The 22474-nt window shown below is 41.7% G+C and overlaps 1 protein-coding gene and 1 long non-coding RNA gene across 6 annotated transcripts in view; one reads left to right on the forward strand and one right to left on the reverse strand.

The window, feature by feature from the left end:
- The window catches only part of CEP250 (centrosomal protein 250), a 57083-nt gene that overhangs the window by 15999 nt on the left and 18610 nt on the right, over window positions 1–22474 (forward strand). For 4 of the 5 annotated variants that reach the window (XM_037811191.1, XM_037811194.1, XM_037811193.1 and 1 more), the window contains 16 exons: window positions 152–403; window positions 1857–1953; window positions 3703–3810; window positions 4337–4498; window positions 5046–5224; window positions 5545–5727; window positions 7153–7297; window positions 8487–8633; window positions 9350–9580; window positions 12705–12898; window positions 13121–13248; window positions 13426–13595; window positions 17226–17393; window positions 17814–17948; window positions 19279–19422; window positions 20100–20236. In XM_037811191.1, coding sequence (XP_037667119.1) covers window positions 152–403; window positions 1857–1953; window positions 3703–3810; window positions 4337–4498; window positions 5046–5224; window positions 5545–5727; window positions 7153–7297; window positions 8487–8633; window positions 9350–9580; window positions 12705–12898; window positions 13121–13248; window positions 13426–13595; window positions 17226–17393; window positions 17814–17948; window positions 19279–19422; window positions 20100–20236 — 2580 coding nt within the window. The remainder of the gene's footprint in view (window positions 1–151; window positions 404–1856; window positions 1954–3702; window positions 3811–4336; window positions 4499–5045; window positions 5225–5544; window positions 5728–7152; window positions 7298–8486; window positions 8634–9349; window positions 9581–12704; window positions 12899–13120; window positions 13249–13425; window positions 13596–17225; window positions 17394–17813; window positions 17949–19278; window positions 19423–20099; window positions 20237–22474) is intronic. The other variant, XM_037811195.1, reaches the window with a different exon arrangement.
- LOC119515347 lies at window positions 3300–17567 on the reverse strand. Its single transcript, XR_005213004.1, has 4 exons — window positions 17443–17567; window positions 9476–9540; window positions 6478–6630; window positions 3300–5705 (listed from the first exon to the last, which is right to left on the reverse strand). It is a non-coding gene; the product is annotated as an uncharacterized LOC119515347 (long non-coding RNA).

Here is a 22474-nt window from a genome sequence, read left to right on the forward strand (position 1 = left end):
GGGAGATTGTCCTGATTTGGGGTCCTTGATGTGGAATTTTTAGATTAAGATGATTTTTCCGGACATGCTCCTTAGGCCTGATTAGGCCTGATCTCCATGTTCCTTTGCCTGGTCCCTATTGGAGTTTGCTCTTTCCCTTGCTTGTACTCAGAGATCTGACAGAGCTAAAAGCTGAGCATGTGAGGCTTTCAGGTTCCCTGTTGACCTGTTGTCTGCGCTTGACTGTGGGAGCTCAGTCTCGAGAATCCAGTGGATCTGAGAGAGTGGAAAGGAGTGAGCCATCCCAGCTGCTACTGCTACTAGCCAAAACGCAGGAGCTGGAGAAGGAAGCCCATGCGAAGAGCCAGGAGTTGATACACCTGAAGAGTCAAGGGGACCTGGAGAAGGCTGAACTTCAGGATCGGTGAGATGGGCTGGGGTCCTACGAAGGTTCACGGAGGGCAACTCTTAGGGAGTTAGGTTTAGGCAGGGTTGACGCAAAGAGTATTTCTACCCTAAGAGGGGCAGGTATGCCAGAGAGAGTCCAGTTTAAAACCTAATGCCACAATTGGGACATGTCACTGGCCTCTGTTCTCAGACTCTCTTGCAGCTCTGTTTCTCTCCTGTTGATTTATAGTGCTGGCTATGACTCTTTGCTCTATCAATACCACACTGCTTGCCATTTCCAGAATATGCCAAGCTCTTCTATGTTTCCCTGCTTTTGTACATGCTGACCTTAGTCTGGAATGCCTCCCTCTCTCTCTCTGCTTTACTCACAGAGACATAGTTCAAATGCCGCCTCTTCTGTGAAGCCTTCTTTGACCTCAATAGGCAGAACCAATCTATTAGTGGTCTTTTGACCTGCTTGTTACAGAATTGGTCTCATTGTATCTCACTGATTATTTAATTTCCTTTTTCCTTGGTTATGCTGTTTTAATTGGGGAATTCTAATAAAATAGGTTTTAAAAAATGAAAATAAGGGCAGGGACATAAGAAGAAAGCCCTATTTGAATCTCAGCATGAAGTTCAGATCATACCCCATGCCTAGGTTTATGTCACCAGCTGTTGGCAGTGTACATAAATTGCAGGTGTTTTGCTTTGTTTTCTTTTGGTTGTGGAGGCATTGAGAAGCATAAGGGCAGAGACCATATCTTAGTAAGTTTTGCATTTCTAGTGCTTTGCACTTTGCCTACCATGTAGTAGGCACTCAATAAATGTTTGTCGAATGACACAATAATTGAATGACCATACAGCGAGTTAAGGCTTTTAGAGTTGGTACAGGATAAAGATATTAAGACTTGAAAAAAATTTTGAACTCCTGGATGACATTCATTCAAGAGATATTTATTTATGTAACAACAGGCACTGAGCTCCAAGATACAGTGATAAATGATAAAGAAATTTGGAGATGTCCTTGAACTTTGAGGTTAATATCAGAGATGTTGACCTTAATCTCCCCCAAATTGCCCCCCCTTTTCCCCTATCAGAGTCAGAACCTTGGGCTGGAGAGACCTTGAGACTATCCCATGTGGCAATTCTGATGTTCTTACTGGCTTCAGGGTGCTTGACTTCAAGATCAAGCGGGGCCTGGAAGGGCCTGGGCCAGGGCTTTCCTTCAGCTCTTGGGCCCCCAAACATGTGTTCCAGCCTTAAGATGTGGTAAATCCCTGCATGTGTTTTGAGTGGTTTTTGGCTTCCCCTCAGTTCAAGGCTATAGCGTTGTGTGGCATTCAGGGAATGCAGAGGGGCTGGGGGCACCCGGGCGATTCTGGAGAGGCTGCAGTGGGAGTGTCTATGTTGGAGATGGGTGTACTGTCTAGTAGCTCTGTCCACAGCAGTGGGCTGCCCAGGTGACCGTGCTGTGCTCTTCTCTTTAGGGTAACTGAGCTTTCTGCTCTTCTGACCCAGTCTCAGAAGCAAAATGAAGATTATGAAAAGATGGTTAAGGCTCTGAGAGAGACAATGGAGATCCTGGTACATGATCATTTGTTCTGGACAGGAGTTGGGAATGGGTTTGTAGGTTCTTTATCTTTTATGGACAGGTAGTGCAGGGACCAGTTAATGTGCTTCTATGAAATCCCCTAAAGTTAAAAAATAAATTTTGGCTGAACCTGAAAATTAACTAACTCATTCGTTTATTCATTTGAAAATATTATGAACACTCTACTATCCCTGTTGTTTTCCTGGGGAAACAACAATGCCATATGCATGTAGTGGATCCTTATCAGAAAGAGGTGGCACACATATTAAGAGGCACTTTGGCAAACTAGTGAGTCACTGGGACGGGGAATGTGTGGGTAGTTTCAAAATTTTGTCATATGGGAAAAAACTGAGGAGTACTGCAGTGTTTAGCCTGGGGAAGAAAGGGCTTGAGAAAGACGAGATGGCTGCCTTCACAGAGCTGAAGGACTGACAGTGGGGAAAAGAGAGTTGACTTGTTTAACGTTTTCCAAGTGGATAAAATCAAAATCAGTGGCTGAAGTTACAGGGTAGCAGATACTGGTTAACAGCAAGAGCTGTTCAGTCACAGTCTGTCTTATGAAGGAGTGAAGTTTGTATCACTGGCTTAACATCTGCCAGGGATGTTGTCAAATGGATTATCTAAGGTTGAACTTAGAACCTGTGGCTTGATTACAAATTTACTTTCATCTCGAAGAATTTTCAGATCTCTGATTTTCGGCAGATCTTGAGCCCCTATCCACAGTCACACTCCTAATCTTCTCTAAGCTGGAATCAGCTGGAAACTGGACTTGTTTATGCCTTTTGATTTCTTTTGGTCAAGAATTGGCAAATTCAAATGTCCACAGCACCCAGATAATGTAAATGAGTGAAGTGGATCCAGTTATAAGAATTCTGTTTTTTTAGTGCTGTCATGCTTAGTTTTTGGTACTGCAGGAGTCTCAGTATTAAGGCAACAGTCAGGAGTGGTAGGGATTGCAGGAAGCTAAAGTACACACGACTCATCTAAAGGAGGCAGGCACTGTTCAACTTCAGTAAATTGTTGCCATGTAGGAATGGAGGCTGGGTGTGTGGTCCATTTGTTAACTTTTTGAGAAAAGCCAGAAGTTCAGATTTTTGTGCAAAATCTCTCAATTTATAAATGTTGGTTCAAGTTTTATGTAGGCTAAACAAAACATAGCTGCAGGCCAGACTGAACCTTTGGGCTGCCCTATGTCTTTAAGCTTTCACTAACCCAAATATGATAGGAAGGAAGAGAGAAAATATTGAGTCTTCAAAATTATTCCTAGCTTTGGGTTAGAGGTTTCCCTGGCTTAACCTTAGGTCTCCTTCTTCCAATAATAACTCACATTTATTGAGCATTTGGTTTGTGCCAGGCATTGTGTTGAGTAATTTACCTGCCCTTTTTTTTTTTTTTAATTTAAGCCTTAAAACAAACTTGTGAATTAGTTGCTGCTAATTATTCTTATTTTAAAGAGAAGGATAATGAAGCTCAAAGAAGCAGTTACCAAGCTAATAAGTGATAGAATAAAAACTTGAATCTAAGCAGTCTAATTTGGAGTTCTTAATCAATTAATCTGAACTCATAATCACTCCATCACATTGTTTTCAAACTCCTTGAGGACAGCATTAGTATTCACATGTGGTCAGGGAAGAAGTGGGGTTGACAATAGACAGATTGAAACTCTGGTTGAATTTGGGGCCTGGAATTATAAATTCTTATCTGAGAGTTGGGCTCATGGGCTCTGTTTTGTCCCTGTTCAGGAGACAAATCATGCAGAATTAATGGAACATGAGGCATCTCTTAGTAGGAATGCCCAAGAAGAGAAGTTGTCTTTACAGCAGGTGATCAAGGATATAACCCAGGTACTGGTAAGACTCCTGTTCATGGTAACCAAGGTGTGCTTCACTCCTCTCCCCAGGCCTCCAAGTCCTCTCAAACATGCCAAGATTGCCACTCTCTGCAGGTGTTAAGAGCTTAGGGCATGATGGGGGGGGGGGGGGTGCATTCTATGAGAGTATTTGAAGACAGGAACCCTAACGGTTAGCTAAGCATTCACGTCTAGTATTGCCTGATGGGACAGACCCTCTTTCTCATTGTCAGCTGCAGTTCTTAGGCCAGAGACTGGATTCTGGTCTTCATTACCTCAATAGCCTCTTCTTCTTTCATTTCTTCATTTATTATTACCACAGGGAATGCTCTAGCCTTGTTGGTCCTAGGTTTGAGGGACCAAATGTGGAGAGTTGAAGGACCCAACCCTTTTGGCTCTTAGATGCCCCTACCACCCTCAAGGAGAGGAGCTAAGAAAGAAAACATCAAATTTGTCCAGGCTTTGTAAGTCTTCTGGACTGTAGGTCTTGCTTAGTAGTGTGGTGACCCCACTGTGTTGGGTTTCAGGCCATGGTGGAAGAAGGGGACAATATGGCCCAAGGCACTGGTCATGAGAGCTCCTTGGAGTTGGACTCTAGTGGCCTCTCCTCCCAGTTGGACTCCCAGGACCCAGACAAGGCTCTTACTCTGGTGCGTTCAGTGATAACTCGGAGACGCCAGGCTGTACAGGTAAGAACCACTAGCATTCCATTAGTGGGTGTCTAATTTGTGCCTCAGGTACCCTGGACTGCCCCTTTTACTTTGTTGACCAGTCATGAGGTGCTCATTAGACTCTCCGAAGTGCCCATTAGAATCTCTCTGTGTCCACCCAGTTGTACTTGTGGGTAACAGGCACATTCTCTATACCAATGGCACACCTCTATAGCACTGTGCAAAGATTAGCAGACGGAGCACTGGGAGAGTGTGGGTGAGCGTTCCCCCACTCTAGATTCCAGCCTCACTTATCCCCCTGTGCCATTGTACCCCTGTACTTTTCCAGGGCTCTCAGACTTTAGCTTCCAAGCCACAAAACATCTGAAGATCATGAACTCTAAGGCCCAACACACAAGCTCAGTAATCCGATCCTCTGTTTTCTCAACTGGTTACATCTTTATTCTCAGTTTACCCTTAATGCACCAGCTCCAAGCTCCCTTGTTCAACCCTGCTTTGGGGCTTCTGACATCCTTCCCCTTGCCCTTTTGCCCATTATCTCATTCCTGTTGCTCTCCCTCCACAGGACCTAAGGCAGCAGCTTGCAGGCTGTCAGGAGGCTATGAGCTTCTTGCAGCAGCAGCATGATCAGTGGGAGGAAGAGGGTGAGGCCTTGAGACAGCGGCTGCAGAAGCTCACTGGGGAGCGGGACACACTGGCAGGGCAGACTGTGGACCTCCAGGGAGAGGTAGACTCTCTCAGCAGGTGAGCAAACAGGCTGTTCATCTCACCTTCTACCCCTGGTCTCAGTCCTCATCGGCAGTTTGTCCACTGCCATCGTGTTTTTGACCCTCTGTTTGTGTGACCCAGCACTGCACAGGGCTCCTTTGCTTTGTATTCTGCTCTTTCCTTCTCACTTCCCAATCACCTTGGTGATTATAAAAAGAGATTTCTTCTGCTCAAAAAGGAAGATGAGATGTTTACAGGAAACAGCACCTCTCCCCTTTGACCTTGCGATGTCTGCTTACAGGAAGGATTTTAGGTTGCAAGGTCTCTGCTTGTCTCTGGTTTCCTTCCTCTTCCAGGGAACGAGAGCTCCTGGAGAAGGCCAGGGAGGAGCTGCAGCAGCAACTGGAGGTGTTGGAGCAGGAGGCATGGCGACTGCGACGGGCAAACGTGGAGCTTCAGTTACAGGGGGACTCTGCCCAGGGGGAGAGGGAGGAGCAACTAGAAGAACTGCACCTGGCTGCGCGGGAAAGGGAGCGTCTGTGAGTGTGACTAGAACCCTCCTCACTGGACCTACTCTTCCCTTCAGTTCCTACCCTCGTCACTCTCACCGATTCCCCCTTTTGAAAAGTGGAATAAATTGAAGCCTGGCATACAGTGGGTCCAGATTAGCCTACAGCACCTTCCTTTGTAGAAAGATAAATGAAGAAAGTTCATCCATGCTTTCCAGAGCAAATGGATGAGGTACTTTGGAGGATACAGAAATTAGTAAGACATAAGCACTGCTCTCAAGACAAGTAAAAAACTGGGGCATGAAATCAGAAGAAATATGAGGAAAATAGAGCATCAAGCTAGGTCCTTTGGGAGACAAGAATAACAGGTAATATTGAGGACTAGGGAAAGCTCCATGGAGGAGGGGGTAGTCTTTGAGCTGTACCTTGACATATTTTGGTTGGTAGAGAGTAGAGAAGGGTGAAATAGAGATTAGCAAAGGAAAGTGGGCAGGAAAGTTCAGAGAAGACTGAACATAGCATGTTCAGAGAAGGCTGGGCTGGCTACAAGGGAGGGCTTATACTGGAAAATAATGGAAAATGAGCTGGATAAGAAAGGGAAACCCAGAATAAAGGAACCTTGATTTTGGATTATTTTCCCAGCCAATCTGTAATTTGCCTATGAATTCCGTCTAATATCAAAGAGCAAGGGCTTTAGAACCAGGCAGCAGCTTAGTTTAAATTATGGCTCTGTCACTTGACCAATTACTTTATTTGTAAAATGAGGATGATGATACTCACCTTGAAGAGTTGTTGGGAAGATTAGAGCAGTGTTTGCAAAATGCCATCATAGAGCCTGGCATATGGCTGGTCTTCAGTAACTGATAGCAGTGACAGTATCTTCTTTATTTTGGATATATCCCCCTCCTTTCCTGCTCCTGTAGTTCTTTGTACCTAGTAGGCATAGTAATGGAATTTTAAAGGACTGCCAAAGGATCCTGACTTGTGCTAGGAATGATCTCCTGTGTACCAAGGGGAAAGTCAGACAATCCACAGAGATAATTATATGTTTCTAAATTTAATTTTTTTGAATCAATAATACATTCATAAAATCAAGACTATGTAAAAAGATACACACAGAGAAGTCTCACACATACGCCATCCCCTCTATCCCATTTCCCCTTATAGGTAACCATTTTAATTAATTTCTTGTTTATCTTTCCAGTGGTGCTCTATGCAAATAGAAATGTATATGCTTATTTTCCCTAACTTCTTGAATAAAAAATAGAGTATTGTATATATCGTTCAGCGCTTTGTTTTTTTCACTTAGCTATATGTCTTGGAGCTCTTTCTTTATCAGTTTTTAGAGACCTTCCTCATTCTTTCACATAGCAGATGTAATTTATATTTCTCTCACGTTTTCGGGTGTGGCCACTCCCTAAGACTACCTCTAGACTCCCCTCCTTCTCGTGTTAGTCAGGAGACGCTGGTGGGCCTGGAAGCCAAACAGGCGGAGTCACTCAGTGAACTGATCACTCTTCGGGAAACCCTGGAGTCGAGTCGCCTGGAAGGGGAGTTACTGAGGCAAGAGCAAACAGAAGTGACTGCAGCGTTGGCTAGGGTGCGTAGGCCTCCTCTTCTCACTTGGTGGGTACATGGCTTAGAAGATGTGTTTTTAGGTAAATTATGTAGCCTCCCTCATTCTTCACTTATCAAGCTATGACCCTTCATATTTCATGCTTCACTTACTGATCTCTGCTTCTGGATTTTCTCCCTTCCAATATACCCTCTGTTTTGAAATTAGAATGTGTTTTCTAAAGTATAAATCTGGTTATGTCAGTCTCTTTCTTAAAAGTCTTCAGTAATGCCTCTTTAAGAACATCAACCAGATGCATCCCCCATCCCCCTAATGCTGACACCCATTTTCAATAGGAACAAGTTAGGGTGGTCACTGCTCAGATATTCCTGAAGATTGAGACAGTGATCAAACGAGAGGGAGGGGTAGCAACAGACAAGATAGGATTTAACAAAGGATTATGAATACCGAATCTTCATATAAATATATATATGTGTATTTTTTTTTTTAGTTTCTAGGGTATTAGAACAGCTAGAAGGAAATAATTGAAATGGTGGAACTGTAACCCATAACATTCTTTGCAGTTTTCTCTATAACTACTTGTTAAATTGTACTTTGAAAGTTATCACTTTTCTGTATATGTTATATTTCACAATTAAAAAAGTCTTCAGTGACTTCCTAACTCAACTCTTTGGTGCCCCATTCAAAGTCCTTTGCCATCTGGCCCAATGTGTTTCTAGCCTCCTCGTTCACTCCAAATCCTCCATCCTAATTCCTCACAAGCCTTTACTCCTGCCACACAGCACTAATTGTATCCTCTTGTTATACCGTGTTCTTTCATGACTCTAATATTTTGCATATACTTTTCCCCATGCCTGGACTACCTCTTTCCTCCCTCTTCAACTGTCAAACTCTTTCTCAGCCTCAATACCCAACTTAATTGTCAGCTCCTCTACCAAGCATTTTTGACCTCCCCAAACTGAATTAATGCTTTCTTTGAGTTCCAAGATCACCTTGTACTTACATTTTATATAGTGTCTGTGCCTCTATGCTGTGAGCTCCTGTCTTACTCATCAATAAATCAATGAATGAACAAATGGTGATATTTGCTTAGATTGTAACAGAGGGAATGAAGTGTTAACTGATCTTTGTACAAAGGAAGCAGCAGGTGTTGGATATGTGAGCTGTTTACTGTTGCAAAAAGAACTGGAAATAGGAAACTCTTTGTTTTTAGGCAGAACAGTCCATTGCAGAGCTGTCAGGTTCTGAGAACAGCCTGAAGGCAGAGGTAGCTGATCTTCGGGCTGCAGCTGTCAAACTCAGTGCCTTAAATGAAGCTTTGGTCTTAGATAAAGTTGGGCTGAACCAGCAGCTTCTCCAGGTGAGCAAAGATTTCTCTCATTGTTGGGTTAGGACTGGGCCCTGATTGAAGGCAAGCTAGTGTCAGCTGAAGCAGGTGTTTATGACAGGGAAGAGTTCTTAAATGGATTAGCTCAAGATATACTAGCTCGCAAATATAGTCCTGAAATGAGGAAAAGGAACATTTATAATGCAGAGGGAGAGCAAAGACTATAAGAATTGGGCTTAGCCATTAAAAATATTTCCTTCCCACACCCAAAACAGAACCACATTTGGACTATAGGGAAAATTACCAGGGCAAGGAAGCAACCCATGTCCTCTGGTTTAAAAAAATTTAGGTTTTTAATGCTGTTGTATGAGATGATAGCTATTACCAGGAAAGGAACTGCCAAAGATCCTATGTCCCAAAGAATCTTCTCTTATAAAATGCAAATTTAACACATTTCCTCGCTACTCTCATTCCCTTAAGCCCCAGAAATGTTTTGTGTCCCATTAATCTGATTTTTTTGAGAGCAGGATTTTGCCCCCTTTTTTTTTTCTCTCCTAGCATCCAGCCCTTTTAGTACCCAGAATATAGGTGCTAGAGTATATGAATGGATTTTCCGCCTCTCTTATTAAGCACTCTCCTATGTTCACCTTTGGAGAATAAATTCAAATATCACTTGTATTTCAAGTGATCCCTAAGCTGTAGCCATTTGTCTTTTATGCACTGTATCCCCTTCCCTTTTTGGCCAGTAGTTAGAGCAGGAGAACCAGTCTGTGTGCAGCAGAATGGAGACAGCAGAGCAGGCGAGAAACACTTTGCAAATGGACCTGGAAGAGGCTGAGAGAAGCAGGGAAGCTCTGTGGGAAAAGAAAACTCACCTGGAGGTGCAGCTGCAGAAAGCAGAGGAGAGTGGGACTGAGCTACAGGCACATCTCAGGGGCCTCTATGAAGAGAAGGAAGAAATTCAAGAGAAACTGAGCGAGGTGAGAAGACTGACTAAACATCATCATCTTAGAGGTATAATACATGCTCATTGTAAATAATTAAAACACTTTAGAAATGATTCATAAAGTGAAAGTCTTATTTAGTAGAAATAACCAGCTTCTCTAGTTTGGTGCATATCTTCTGTTTTTTTTCTGGAGAATAAATGTATACAGATTCTCATTATTTGTGGTAGTTACGGTCTATATGGTTGTCAGGAGCATTGAATTAGTGACTACTGAACCACTGCTCCTTGGGGAAGTGATTCCTGTGAGCCTGGTCACATTTTGCCAACCAATCAATATGTAACCTTGTTTTATATGTATTTCTGTTTAGAGACACCTTTTTTAATATATATTGTTGACTCACTTAACACTGAACTCATGGCCAACAGCACTATAACTCATGCCTGAATGAAACTTGTATTTTCTCTGTAAGGCATATCACAGTCTTGCACTTAGAAACACAAGGCAAAACTTCAGCACTGCACCTGGGGGCCATTTTAAACAGCAAAATCAACAAGAAAAAGCACAAAAACATGGAAAATGTGGCATTAAACATGCTGTGAAAAGGGCGTTTTTTTTACAGTTTGAGAACAGAAACAAGAAGGCAGGAAGGCAGAGTGTCACCTTGTTCAACCTCAGCTGGGAATGGGTGCATAAGGCAATTTAAATTTTTCGCCACTCTGCACATGTTCACGAGCAATTGGGAAACACCATGAGTATTGATTTGGGGGGTTACAAATAATTTTTAGCTAAGTGAATTCGCAAATATGGAATTCATGAATAATGAGGATTTATGGTGTATACATACTAATTGTGATTATTACAGAAACAGATTTCCAGATTTGTTTTTATTATACTCCTTTCTTCTCCTAAACATTTCGATGAACTCTCTTCCCCATATTAACTCTCAAAAAGAAAACCCATTGTTGACAGTGACAGTACATATACAAGAGATTGCAGCTTCAACTTGTGTGGCTCCTCTTCACCAGTTCTGCCACCTTAATATCACTTGACTCTCTCCTCTCCTTTCCACTCCCATTTGTCCCTCCTTAACTCAGGCCCTGTTCGTCTTCCACTTTAATTCTTGTAACAGCTTCTTCATTGGTCTCCCTGCTTCCAACCTCCTCTCCAATCTCTAGTTCTTTTAAAAAAAATATACAAATACAGACAAATATATTTAAATAAAAATAATCTAGAGTAAAGGTGAAAATGCCTCTTCTAAATTGTGCTAGTGTCAGTTTGCTGGCTTTGATATTGTATTATGGTTATGTAAGATGTTACCATTGGGGGAACTGAATGAAGGATACAAGGACCTCTTTGTACTCTTTTTAAAGCTTCTTATTTCAAAATAAAAAGTTAAGGAAATGCCTTTTAATTCAACCCAGCTAATCTCACTCCTCATCCCAGACATAACTATTCTTTTTTTTTAATTCAATTTTATCAAGATATATTCACATACCATGCAATCATATACAAAGCATACATTCAGTTGCTCACAGTACCATTATGTAATTGTGCATTCATCACCAAAATTAATTTTTGAACATTTTCATTACCACACACACAAAAATAATAAGAATAAAAATTAAAGTGAAAAAGAACAAATAAAGTAAAAAGTAACACTGGGGGCCTTTTTTTTTTTTTTTTTTTTTTTGGCCTCCATTCTTCTGCTCATCCATCCATACATTGGACAAAGAGGAGTGTGGTCCGTATGGCTTTCCCAATCACATTGTCACCCCCATAAGCTACATTTTTAAACAATTGCCAGACATAACTACTCTTAGTTTGTTATGTATCCTGTAGATATTTTCTATATTTACATACTAACATACATATTTATAGACATGTAATCTTTGGGTACATACAAATATATACATTTATATATGTGTGTATGTATTTTTCCCATTAAAAATCCTGTTAGAATTTTGCTAGAGACTACATTGAATTTATAGATTAATTTGGTAGAGAACTCACATATTATAATGTTGAGTTCACTTATTTAGTCTTTTTTGTCTTTCAGTAAAGTTTTACAGTTTCCCTTATATAGATATTTCTTGTACAATTCTTATTAACTTTACTCCTAGTTAATTTGTACCTATTGTTGGTAAATTATATTTTCTAATTGTTTATTGCTGATAACATAAGAAAGGTGTTGATTTTATGTATTATCTTATATATGGCTATACTATATTATTAGTTCTAATAGTTTTTCAGTTTATTTACATGAATTTTAGAGGTAGACAGTCATATTGAATAGAAATAATGAAATTCTTTCTGCCCATGTGGTAGATGCTAATAGTGTGATCTGTTTGAAATATAAATTATTTTTAAATTTACCTAATTCTGTTGAGGTATAAGGTCTTAAATGTATAGTTTGATGAGTTTTGACAAACATAAACACTGCTTAAACCAACACCCCAGTCAAGATATAGAACATCTTCATCACCCCAGAAAGTTCCATTGTGCCCTTTGCAGTCAATCCCCACAGTCCCCCTTACACCAAGGCAACCATTGTTCTGAAGGAAATACAGATTTGATCATGTTCTTCCCTTACTTGGAAGTCCTCGGTGGTTCCCTATTGCTTTCAGGATAATGCCAGCCCCACAGCTTTTGAAACGGACCTTTCAGACCCTCCAGTTTTATTCAGTTATCTGCCATCCTTAAAGCAGGTCATACTCTCTTTTGATTCTAGGTCTTTCCATGCCCCAGAATGCCCCTCCCTTTCTTTGCTTGCTTAACCTCTAGTCATCTTTCAGATTTTAGTTCAGGAACTGAATTCTTCACCAATACCTCACTCTCCTTACCCCCTACTTCACAAGCCCCAATTTGAGTTAGGTGCCTCTCTTGTGTGCATTAATAGCTTATTTCAACCACCATACCCTTCAAACTATATTGTAATTATCTGTCTACATGTCTTCATAATTAGACCAAAAGCTCCTTGAAGGATCAGGGAAGTAGATAAATGCTACTTGGTACTGAGTGGCCAGTGCTCTGGGTTTACAGGTCTGCACCCAGAATCTCTGGAAAACCAATGACTCTAACCTGCTAGTAGCAGCCCCAGCCCCTGCCTGGCTGCTGCATGCTGCTCCTGCTTTGCATCACACCAATTTCTTCCCCTCAGGTGCGTCACCAGCAAGAGGCAGCCACAGCTCAGCTGGAGCAGCTGCACCAGGAGGTAAAGCGACTGGAAGAAGTGCTTGCCAGGGCAGTCCAGGAGAAGGAGGCCCTGGTACGAGAGAGGGCAGCTCTAGAGGTGCGGCTGCAAGCCGTGGAGCGGGACCGGCAGGGCCTCTCTGAACAACTACTGGGTCTCAGGTAGGGCCTTGGCCAGTTCAGCCAAGGACAGAGAGCGTTTTGCAAGGCAAGAGGTAGCCAAGCTAAGCTCCCTGCCCTAAGTATATGGGTTCTAAAAGAGTTATATGTTTATAGATGCTCCCCTAAGTTTCCCAGGTAGCCAGTACTCAGAACCCAACTTCTCTTAAGGAAGAGTAAGGAGCTTGAAGGGTAAGAACTCTTCTTGATTTCTGAACCTCACAGCTCAGCTAAGGAACTACTGGAGAGCAATCTGTTTGAGGCTCAACAGCAGAGTTCTCTGATAGAGGTCACCAAGGGGCAGCTGGAGGTCCAGATTCAGACTGTCACTCAAGCCAAAGAAGTGATCCAAGGTGAGAACTCAGCTGGGATGGAGTACATTCCGTTCCATGGGGATGTGGAAAGCCAGGAAGGCAGTGGGAGGATGGGGTCCTTCTGCAGCCAGGCCCAAGGCCTCTGAGACAGGAGGGGCTCGTGAGGTGGGGTGAGGTGGGGTGACAGGAGACCTGATCCTGTCCCTGGCATTTTAGGGGAGGTGAGGTGCCTGAAGTTGGAACTGGACACTGAACGGAGCCGGGCAGAGCAGGAGCGAGATGCAGCAGCCAGACAGCTGGCTCGGGCTGAGCAAGAGGGCCAGACTGCCTTGCGGCAGCAGAAGGTAGCTCATGAAGAGGAATTGTCCCGCCTGCAGGAGAAATGGGTAGGTGGTGGATGTGGCTGGGGGCTGGGAGAGGCAGACATGGCCTCCCCTAAGTGAGAGCTCCACCTGCCAACTCTCGGCCTCCATATTGCTGCTTTTAAGAGTGAAACCTGAACAGCTCATCACCAAGGTGTAAAATCCAGCTTCTATCTAGTAAATGACTTGATGTATGAAAAATACTAAGAACAGTTCCTGGCATATAGTAAGCTCTATATTTGTATTAGCCATTATTGTTGTTTTGGTATTTATAGAGAATTAAGAGCGAACCTTGGGATTCGGGATTGTTAAAGTGGCCCCCAGAAGGTAAAAGGAGCACAGGAATTCCTTGGACCCTTTCTTCTCCATTCAGAACTGTTTTTCTTTTGTCTTTTAATTATATAACTTAGTCCATTTGCTTTTATTGTGAATATGGATGCATTTGGATTTATTTCTACAGTCTTACATAATTTTTCTTGGGAGAGGTGAGGGGAGGAAGAGATCACCTTTTTTGGGGAGAGAAGATCACCTTTCTTAACTTCTTTTAGAAGATTAAATTGGATAATTAAGTTATGTTATTTTCTCACCTCTTTTTTCCTCTCTACTAGTTTGGATGCTATATACTCTAGCATTTTATTCTTTTAGTGGTTATTCTTAATATTTTTAAATCCGTATTCAATAAAGTCTTAAGTTATCAGTACTTTCGCCGTTTTCCTGAAGGACGCAAGGACCTCAGAACATTCACTCCTTTCCAACCCTTGTGCTATTTTGATCAGTATTACAGTTCTAAATAGTTTTTTTTTATTTTTTAAATATTTTTTATTAGAGCAGTTGTAAGTTTACCGAAAAATCATTCAGCTAGTACAGCTAGTACAGAGTTCCCCTCTACCCCTTAGTTTTCCCTATTATTAGCATTTTGTAGTAGTCTGGTACCTTTGTTAAAATTGTTGAAACAGTATTATTATAATTATACTGTTAACTATAATCCATAGTTTACATTAAGGTTCATTCTATGTATTGTATAGTTCTATGGGTTTTATTTTTATTCTGGTCTTACTCGTTTTTTAACATCACAAGTTACTTTTATTATTTTATGCAATAAATGTTTTTTTTTAGGTACACTGACAAACTTACAAATTGTTTCGGTCACCATTCCTTCTTGCGTATCAGGACTTCTGTCTGGAATTATTTTCCTTCTGCCTAAAATGAGGGTCTGTTATATAGAAATTCAGAAATATTCTATTTCTTTGTCTCAAAATGTTTTTATTTTACTTTTATTCTTGAAAGATAGTTTCATTGAGTATAAAATTCTAGGATGATAGTTTTCTCTCAGTATTTTGATGCTTCCATTGCTGCTATTGAGAAGTTAGCTTTCACCTTAACCGTTCTGCAGTTTCTTGTGTTTAGGTGTGTGCTTCTTTTGTTTATTCTGTTGGGATTATTGGACTTCCTGAATGTGACATTTTATGATGTAACATCAATTTTGGAAAATTCTCATTATTATCTCTTCAAATATTGTCTCTTCCCCACTCTCTTTCTTGACTCTCATTCGAGTCCAGGTCTGTAGAGTCAGACGTTCTTATTCTATCCTCCATGTATCTTAACTCTCTCTTATGTTGCCCATGTTTGTTTTTCTCTCCCCACACTGTGTTCTGGATGATTTCTTCAGCTCTCTTCTACTACCAGTTTTCCTTTTTAGCTGTGTTTAATCTTCTGTTTAGTCTATTCATCAAGTTTCAAATTTCACTTATTAAATTTTTTATTTCTGGATGTTTTGTTTGGTTATTTTTCAAATATTCTTGGTCATTTTTAGTCTCTTTTTCCCAATTTATATTTTCAGTCCCCTCTTTAACTTCCTCAAACCCATGAAATATTTATTCTGTCTAATAATTCTAATAACTAAAATTTTGGGGGTGTTGATTCTGTTATATGTTGTTGCCGTTGACTCTTTTTCATAGCCTTGTTTCTCTGTGTTTTGTGATTCTTGGCTCTCAGCTTATGTTCTCTTTGGAAATTTTTCTTTGAGAATCCTTTTAGGCCTGAGGCAAAGAAGGTATTCTCCAGAGTACTTACATTTGCTTCTGTCAGGGAACTGGAGGACTAGAATTCTAGAACCACCTTAAAATAAACTTCTGTTTTAAATTTTTTTGACCACATTCAGGCTCTGAATCTAAAGACTAGCCTAAGGTTAAAATTCTCAGGAATATTTTTTTTTTCTGTTGCATGAATGTTGAAACAAGCAAATTTTTTTGCCGTTCTATTCCTTTCTGTAGGATTTTTTTGTCTTCTCTCTCTCTCTCTCTCTCTTTTTCCTTCCTTTTTTCCTTCCTTCCTTTATTCCTTCCTTTCTTCCTTCTCTTCCTTCTCTTCCTTTCTTCTGTCTCTCCCCTGCCTCCTCTTTATGTTTACCCTTATACTGAGGGCAGTATAGCCCAGCAGATGGCTATATATGTGTGTGTGTGTGTGTGTGTGTGTGTGTGTGTGTGTGTGTGTGTATTTTTTTTTTTTTGCAAAGGGCAAGAAACTAAATATTTTAGATTTTGCTGACTATATAGTGTCTGTCACAAAGCACACATAGCACAAAACCAGCCAAAGACAATACATGAATAGATGAGCATGGCTGTGTTCATAAAACTTCATGCCTGGGCACTGAAATTTAAATTTCTTATAATTTTCATGTTACAAAATATTTTTCTTGTTTTGACTTCTTTTCAACCATTAAAAATGTAAAAATCATTCGTAGCTCATGGGCCATACAGCAACAGGTGATAGGCCAGATTTGGCCATGGCCCTAGTTTGCTGAACCCTGGTATTGCCCTCTGGAGGTCTAGTCTCATGTGAGACTTTCCTATGAGACTCCTCACCCTTTGACTACTGTTTTGGTTTGTTAAAGCTGACGAAATGCAATATACCAGAAACTGGGGATTTATTAGCTTACAAATTTACAGTTCTAAGGCCATGAAAATGTCCCAATTAAGGTTTCAGCAGGTCGATACCTTCTCTGAAGACTGTTCACCGGCAAGCTTGGGCTTCTCTGTCAGATAGCAGGGCACATGTCAATGTCTGCTAGTCCTTTTCTCCTGGGTTTCATTGCTTCAGCTTCTGGCTTCTCCATCTGTGGCTTTTTCTCTAAACTTCTCTGGGTGTTTCTCCCTGTTTTTTCTGGTGTGTCCCTTATCCTCTTATAAAGGACTCCTGAAAGACGATTAAGACCCATTCCTCAACTAAAATAACCTAATAAAAAAGTCCCACTTACAATAGGTCTACACCCACAGGAATGGATTAGCTGGTTTTATCTGCAGGTTCTCTTTTCTGGGGTACATACAACTTCAAACTACCACAACGACTATTTTCTTTTCCCTACATAGCCATAAGATGAATTTCAAGGTTACTAGGGTACAGCAAATGCCTCCAGTGGAAGCCAGTGTTGTGTTCCTTTACCTTTCTGGATCACCAGTCCCACTTTGATTTTGGTTCCTGTGGAATCGTCATTATTTCCTGCTGGCTCAGTGATACAGATGAGGAAACAAACTTAGAGAAGTACCAAGGTCACACAGCTGGTGAGCAGTAGAGATACTTCTTATTCCAAACCAGGGCTCCTCTGCCTCCTCTCCTCCCTCATCTGGTTCTAATAGTGTTCCCTTCATTGGCCAGGAGAAAGAGTGCTCCCAACACCGGCAGGAGCTGGATAAGGCTCTGGAAAGCCTAGAGGGGGAGAAAATGGAGCTGGAAATGAGGCTGAGGGAGCAGCAAGCAGAAACTGAGGCCATCCGGGCACAGAGGGATGAAGAACGGGCCCAGGCTGAGAGCACCCTATGCCAGGTGGGAAGCTAGGAAGATCAGAGCTGCACATCTAATCTGAATCTCCTACCTTTGACCACTTCCTTTTCTCCTTCCAAGAGTGGTGCGGCAGAGGGGCTTCTGGGGTGGGGGTTGAGGGGGTGGGTGCAGCTACCCACTTTGCTTCCAGTGAGCCGGTTGATGAGCACCTTTAGCTGCAGGGCCACAGTATGTCAGACTTCCTGGAGGAGGGCTAACATTTACCACATCCTGTCAGCTTGCAAACCAGCGGCAATCTTTGTACTTCCTGGTTCTGAAACTGTGGGTTCAGACCTTCCTTTGCTCTCAGTCCCCACCCCATTTGCCAAAGAGCCCTAGAGCACCTGTGATGTGCTTGTGGCCTAGTGAGTGAGCATAATAACCCTTACCCAGCAAGCCCTTGCCTTTCCTGTCTCTCCACAGATGCAGCTCGAAACGGAGAAAGAGCGAGTATCCCTCCTGGAGACACTGCTGCAGACCCAGAAGGAGCTGGCAGATGCCAGCCAACAACTAGAACGGCTGAGGCAGGACATGAAAGTTCAGAAGTTAAAGGAGCAGGTATGGAGGATTGTCCTGGGCAGGGAAGAAAAAGGAGCATTCCATTTATTCATTCAATAATGAATAGTTATTTGGCACTTATTATGCACCAGGCCCCATGCTCGGTGCTCAGACATGTTAAGTCCTTAAAGGTCTAGCCCAGCAGTGAATATGACAGACACAGTCCCTGCCCTCAAGGAACTTACATTCTAGTGGCAGAGACAGACCAAAAACAAGCAGACACATAATAAATGAGATAAGTATAGACTGTATTAAGTGCTGTAAAGGAAATAAATAGAGTGATACAATTGAGACTGCTTTAAAGGAGACCACTTCAGACAACGTGGTCAGGGAAGGCCTCGCTGAGAAAGTGTCATTTGAGCTGAGACTTGAAGGTTAAAAAGAAGCCAGCTATGTGCTACAGCATGGATGATTCTTGAAAAGGTTAAGCTGAGTGAATGAATCCAGTCACAAAAGACCACCTATTGTATGATTCCATTTATATGAAATATCCAAAATAGGCAAATCCATAGAGAAAGCCCATTAGTTGTTGCTTCAGGCTGAAAGTGATAGGAGTTGGGGGGGAAGAGGGAATGATTGCTGAAGTGTACGGGGTTTCTTTTTGGGGTGGGGAAAATATTCTAAAATTGATTGTGGTGATGGTTGCAGAACTCTGTGAATCAACTAAATACCCGTTGAATTGTATACTTTAAATGGGTAAATTGTATGATTTACAAATTTTATCTCAATAAAGCTGTTTAAAAAAAAAGCCATCCATATGGATAACACTTTAGAGGAAGTAGCCATTACAAAAACAGACAGGAAAGGCCTTGGGTAGTTCAAAGACAGAAAGGAGCCCAGTGTGGCTCGAGCATGATGCCCTTAAGGGGAGAGTGGGGAGGTCAGCAGGAGCCCTTTGTCAGTCAGGTTGGAGCTTGGATTTTGTTCACAGAGGTGGGATATAATTTAATATATATTTAAAAAAAAAACCTTAGCTACTGAATGGAGAGTAGTGCATGTGTATGTGCGTGCTTCTAGCGGGTGGTGACATCGGATGGAAGGGGAGATATAGGCAGGAGGCTGTTGCAATGGTCTGGATCAGAGACTATCAACTCAGGAACCCTGACCAAGTAAGACTGGGTGAGCCAGTGCGCTTAGTGAGAGAGGAAGGGGAACATGCATGAGGAATTAGGGAGATTTGAGGTGGCAAGGCATCCAACATAGATTGGTCCTATCTCAGTTTTTGTCAACCCAACTATAAAAAATCCGTATATGACGGGCATTTTGAGACCAAGGCCCCAGTAGCAGCTTTCCTCTTTCCTCTGCCCACTGATGCATTTTGCCTCTGCAGGAGACTTCTGGGATGCTGCAGACCCAGCTCCAGAAGGCTCAGCAAGAGCAGGAGGAGGCAGCCCAGCAGCACCAAGACAACCTTGCTGCCCTCCAAGAAGAGAGAAGCACCCTGCTGCAGGATAAGACAGACCTGCAGAAGCAGGTTCCCTCCTTCCCTCCACCCAGCCCCATAACCCTTCCCAGCATGGCCAGGCTTTCCTACTCCATCCTGTAGGACAGGGGGACCCTAAGCCCTGCTGCCTGAGCTTGGGAGGGTAAGGGTAGGTCACTGTACTGAGTGGAAATTGAAGGGTACTCAGAGTTAAGCATGTGTCTCTCAGAGCCCTGGGATAGTAATCTCATTCTTAATGTGACCACAGAGCTTAGATTTTCTCAGACAGTTCCGGTGTCAATTTTTCTTCCCATCTGCCCCATAAACCTGATGTTTTTATATACCAGTTTGGTTTTCATACTCAGATTACATCTCCTTCTCATAGTTTTATATCAAGTGACATTTCAATGTTTTATTAAAAACATACGATCACTGCATACTTGCCCATCATTTTACCTTTGGGTATAGTTATAGTCAGCCAAGATTTTTATTCATGCCATGTGTAATATTCACATATTATATTGCCTGTGTGAGGCTGGAGGGGGACAGTTGACTAGGCTGAATGGTACTGGGCATTGGAGAGTTAAGGGCTGGTGGAGACTCCAGAGCACTAAACATGGGCTAGTGATGGTGGTAAACTTTGAAGGATCCAAAAGCCCGAGGTGAGAAGCCTCCTTCCATTGGCCCTCTGCCATGCTGTCTTGGTCTTCATGACCTTAACTTTCTAGGTGGAGAACTTGAAGTCTCAGCTGGTTGCCAAGGATGACTCCCGGAGGCTGGTGGAGCAGGAGATTCAGGAGAAACTGAGACAGACCCAGGAGGAGTATAGCTGGATTCAGAAGGAACTGGAGAGAGAGAAAGCCAGGTAGGCTAGACAGGCTGTGGGGTTGGCTTTTTCCTGACTGGCTACAGTAGTCACTGTAAAGTCGATAGTTCTTTACTCTGGTCATCTAGCAGGAATTTTTCTTTTCTTTTCTTTTCTTTTTTTTTTTTTTGTGGTAGGCAATATTTTCTTTTCTTTTCTTTTTTTAATGTTATTTTGAAATAAATTCAAATTTACAGGAACAGTTGCAAAAACAAATCAAACCCCATACATAGAACTCCAGCATACCCCGACCCCCCTCCCCCGATACCCCAATCCACCAACTTTAACATCCTGTCACACGACCATTTCTTTCTTTCCCTCCCTCTCTCCCTCCCTCCCTATCATCCATCATCTATTGCTCTGTAGTCTGAACATATGAGAGCAAGCTGCACACATCTTTGAACAAACAATATAATTCACATATACCTTTCCCATGAACAAGAACATTCTTTTATGCAATCCCATTAAGCGCAGCTAAGAAGTTCAAGAAATTCAACATTGATACAAAGCTTACATTCTATATTTCCTTTTTTTCTTCTTAGTCCCATCTGTGTCCCTTTGAGCCTCCTCTCCTCCATCCTCAGGTCTCATCCAGGATCATCCTTGGCATTTAATTGTCATCTATTTAGACTTTTTTTTTTTTTTTTTTCAATTGTGGAAACATACATACAGCCTAAATCTTCCCATTCCATGCCCTCCCTAACATTCCATTAGTGGGATTAATCACATTTAGAATGTTGCAATGCTATCACCTTCCCACCATCCATTACTATAAGTTTCCCTTCACCCCAAACAGAAACCCTACACTCATTTCTTAACTCCCCATTGCCCCTTCCCCCACTTCTCGTAACCCCTACTCTACTATTCATCTCTATGGTCATACTCTCTGATACTTTCTTTGTGTTTACCGTGGGGCTTAAATTTAACCTCTTAAGTCTATAACAATCTCGTTTTTCTTTGATACCTACTTAACTTCAATATGGCACATAAACTATGTTCCTATACTCTGTCATTCCCCCACCTTTATGTAGTTCTTGTCAAAAATTAAATATTTTACATCGAGTCCAAAATGCAGTGATATATCATTACAGTTTATGTATTTTAGATCCTGTAGGAAGTAAATAGTGGAGTTACAGGTCAAAAATACAGTAGTATTGGTATTTATATTTACCATGTGATCTTTACTGGAAACCTTTATTTCTTCATGTAGTTTCAGTCAATTGTTCAGTGTCCCTTCCTTTCAGCCTGCTCAACTCCCTTTAGCATTTCTTATAGGACTGATATACTGGTGATGAAGTCCCTCAGCTTTTGATTATCCAGAAATGTTTTCATCTCCCCCTCATTTTTACCCTCCAGGTGTTTGTGAATTCTCCAAGCCTCTGAAGGTTATTAACTTCTATTTGTATTCCATTGTGGTCAGAGAATGTGCTTTGAACAAATTCAATTTTTTTTTTTTTTTAATTTATTGAGGCTTGTTTTATGTTCCAGCATACGGTCCATTCTGGAGAAAGATCCATGATCACTAGAGAAGAATGTGTGTCCCAGTGGCCCGGGATGTAATGTTCTATGTATGTCTGTTAAAATTCTCTATATCTCTTTCTCCTTTCTTTGTTTCTCTGACAGCAGGGCTCCCTTTAGTATCTGAAGTAGGGCAGGTCTTTTATTAGCAAAATCTCTCAGCATTTGTTTGTCTGTGAAAAATTTAAGCTCTCCCTCAAATTTGAAGGACAGTTTTGCTGGATAAAGTATTCTTGGTTGGAAATTTTTCTCTCTCATAATTTTAAATATGTCATGCCACTGCCTTCTCACCTCCATGGTGGCCGCTGAGTAGTCACAACTTAGTCTTATGTTGTTTCCTTTGTATGTGGTGAATTGCTTTTCTCTTGCTGCTTTCAGAACTTGCTCCTTCTCTTCAGTATTTGAGAATCTGATCAGAATATGTCTCGGAGTAGGTTTATTTGGATTTATTCTATTTGGAATTCTCTGGGCATTTATGCTTTGTGTATGTATGTTGTGTAGAAGGTTTGGGAGGTTTTCCCCAGCAGTTTCTTTGAATACTCTTTCTGGACCTTTACCCTTCTCTTCCCCTTCTGGGACACCAATGATTCTTAAATTTGGACATTTTATTTTATCTGTCATATCCCTGAGATCCATTTCAATTTTTTCCCCATTCTTTCTTTTGTTCTTTCATTTTCCATTCTGTGGTCCTCGAGGAGGCTGAGTCGTTGTTCAACTTCC

The sequence above is a fragment of the Choloepus didactylus genome, chromosome 19 (assembly GCF_015220235.1).
Source record: "Choloepus didactylus isolate mChoDid1 chromosome 19, mChoDid1.pri, whole genome shotgun sequence".
Lineage (NCBI taxonomy): Eukaryota > Metazoa > Chordata > Mammalia > Pilosa > Megalonychidae > Choloepus > Choloepus didactylus.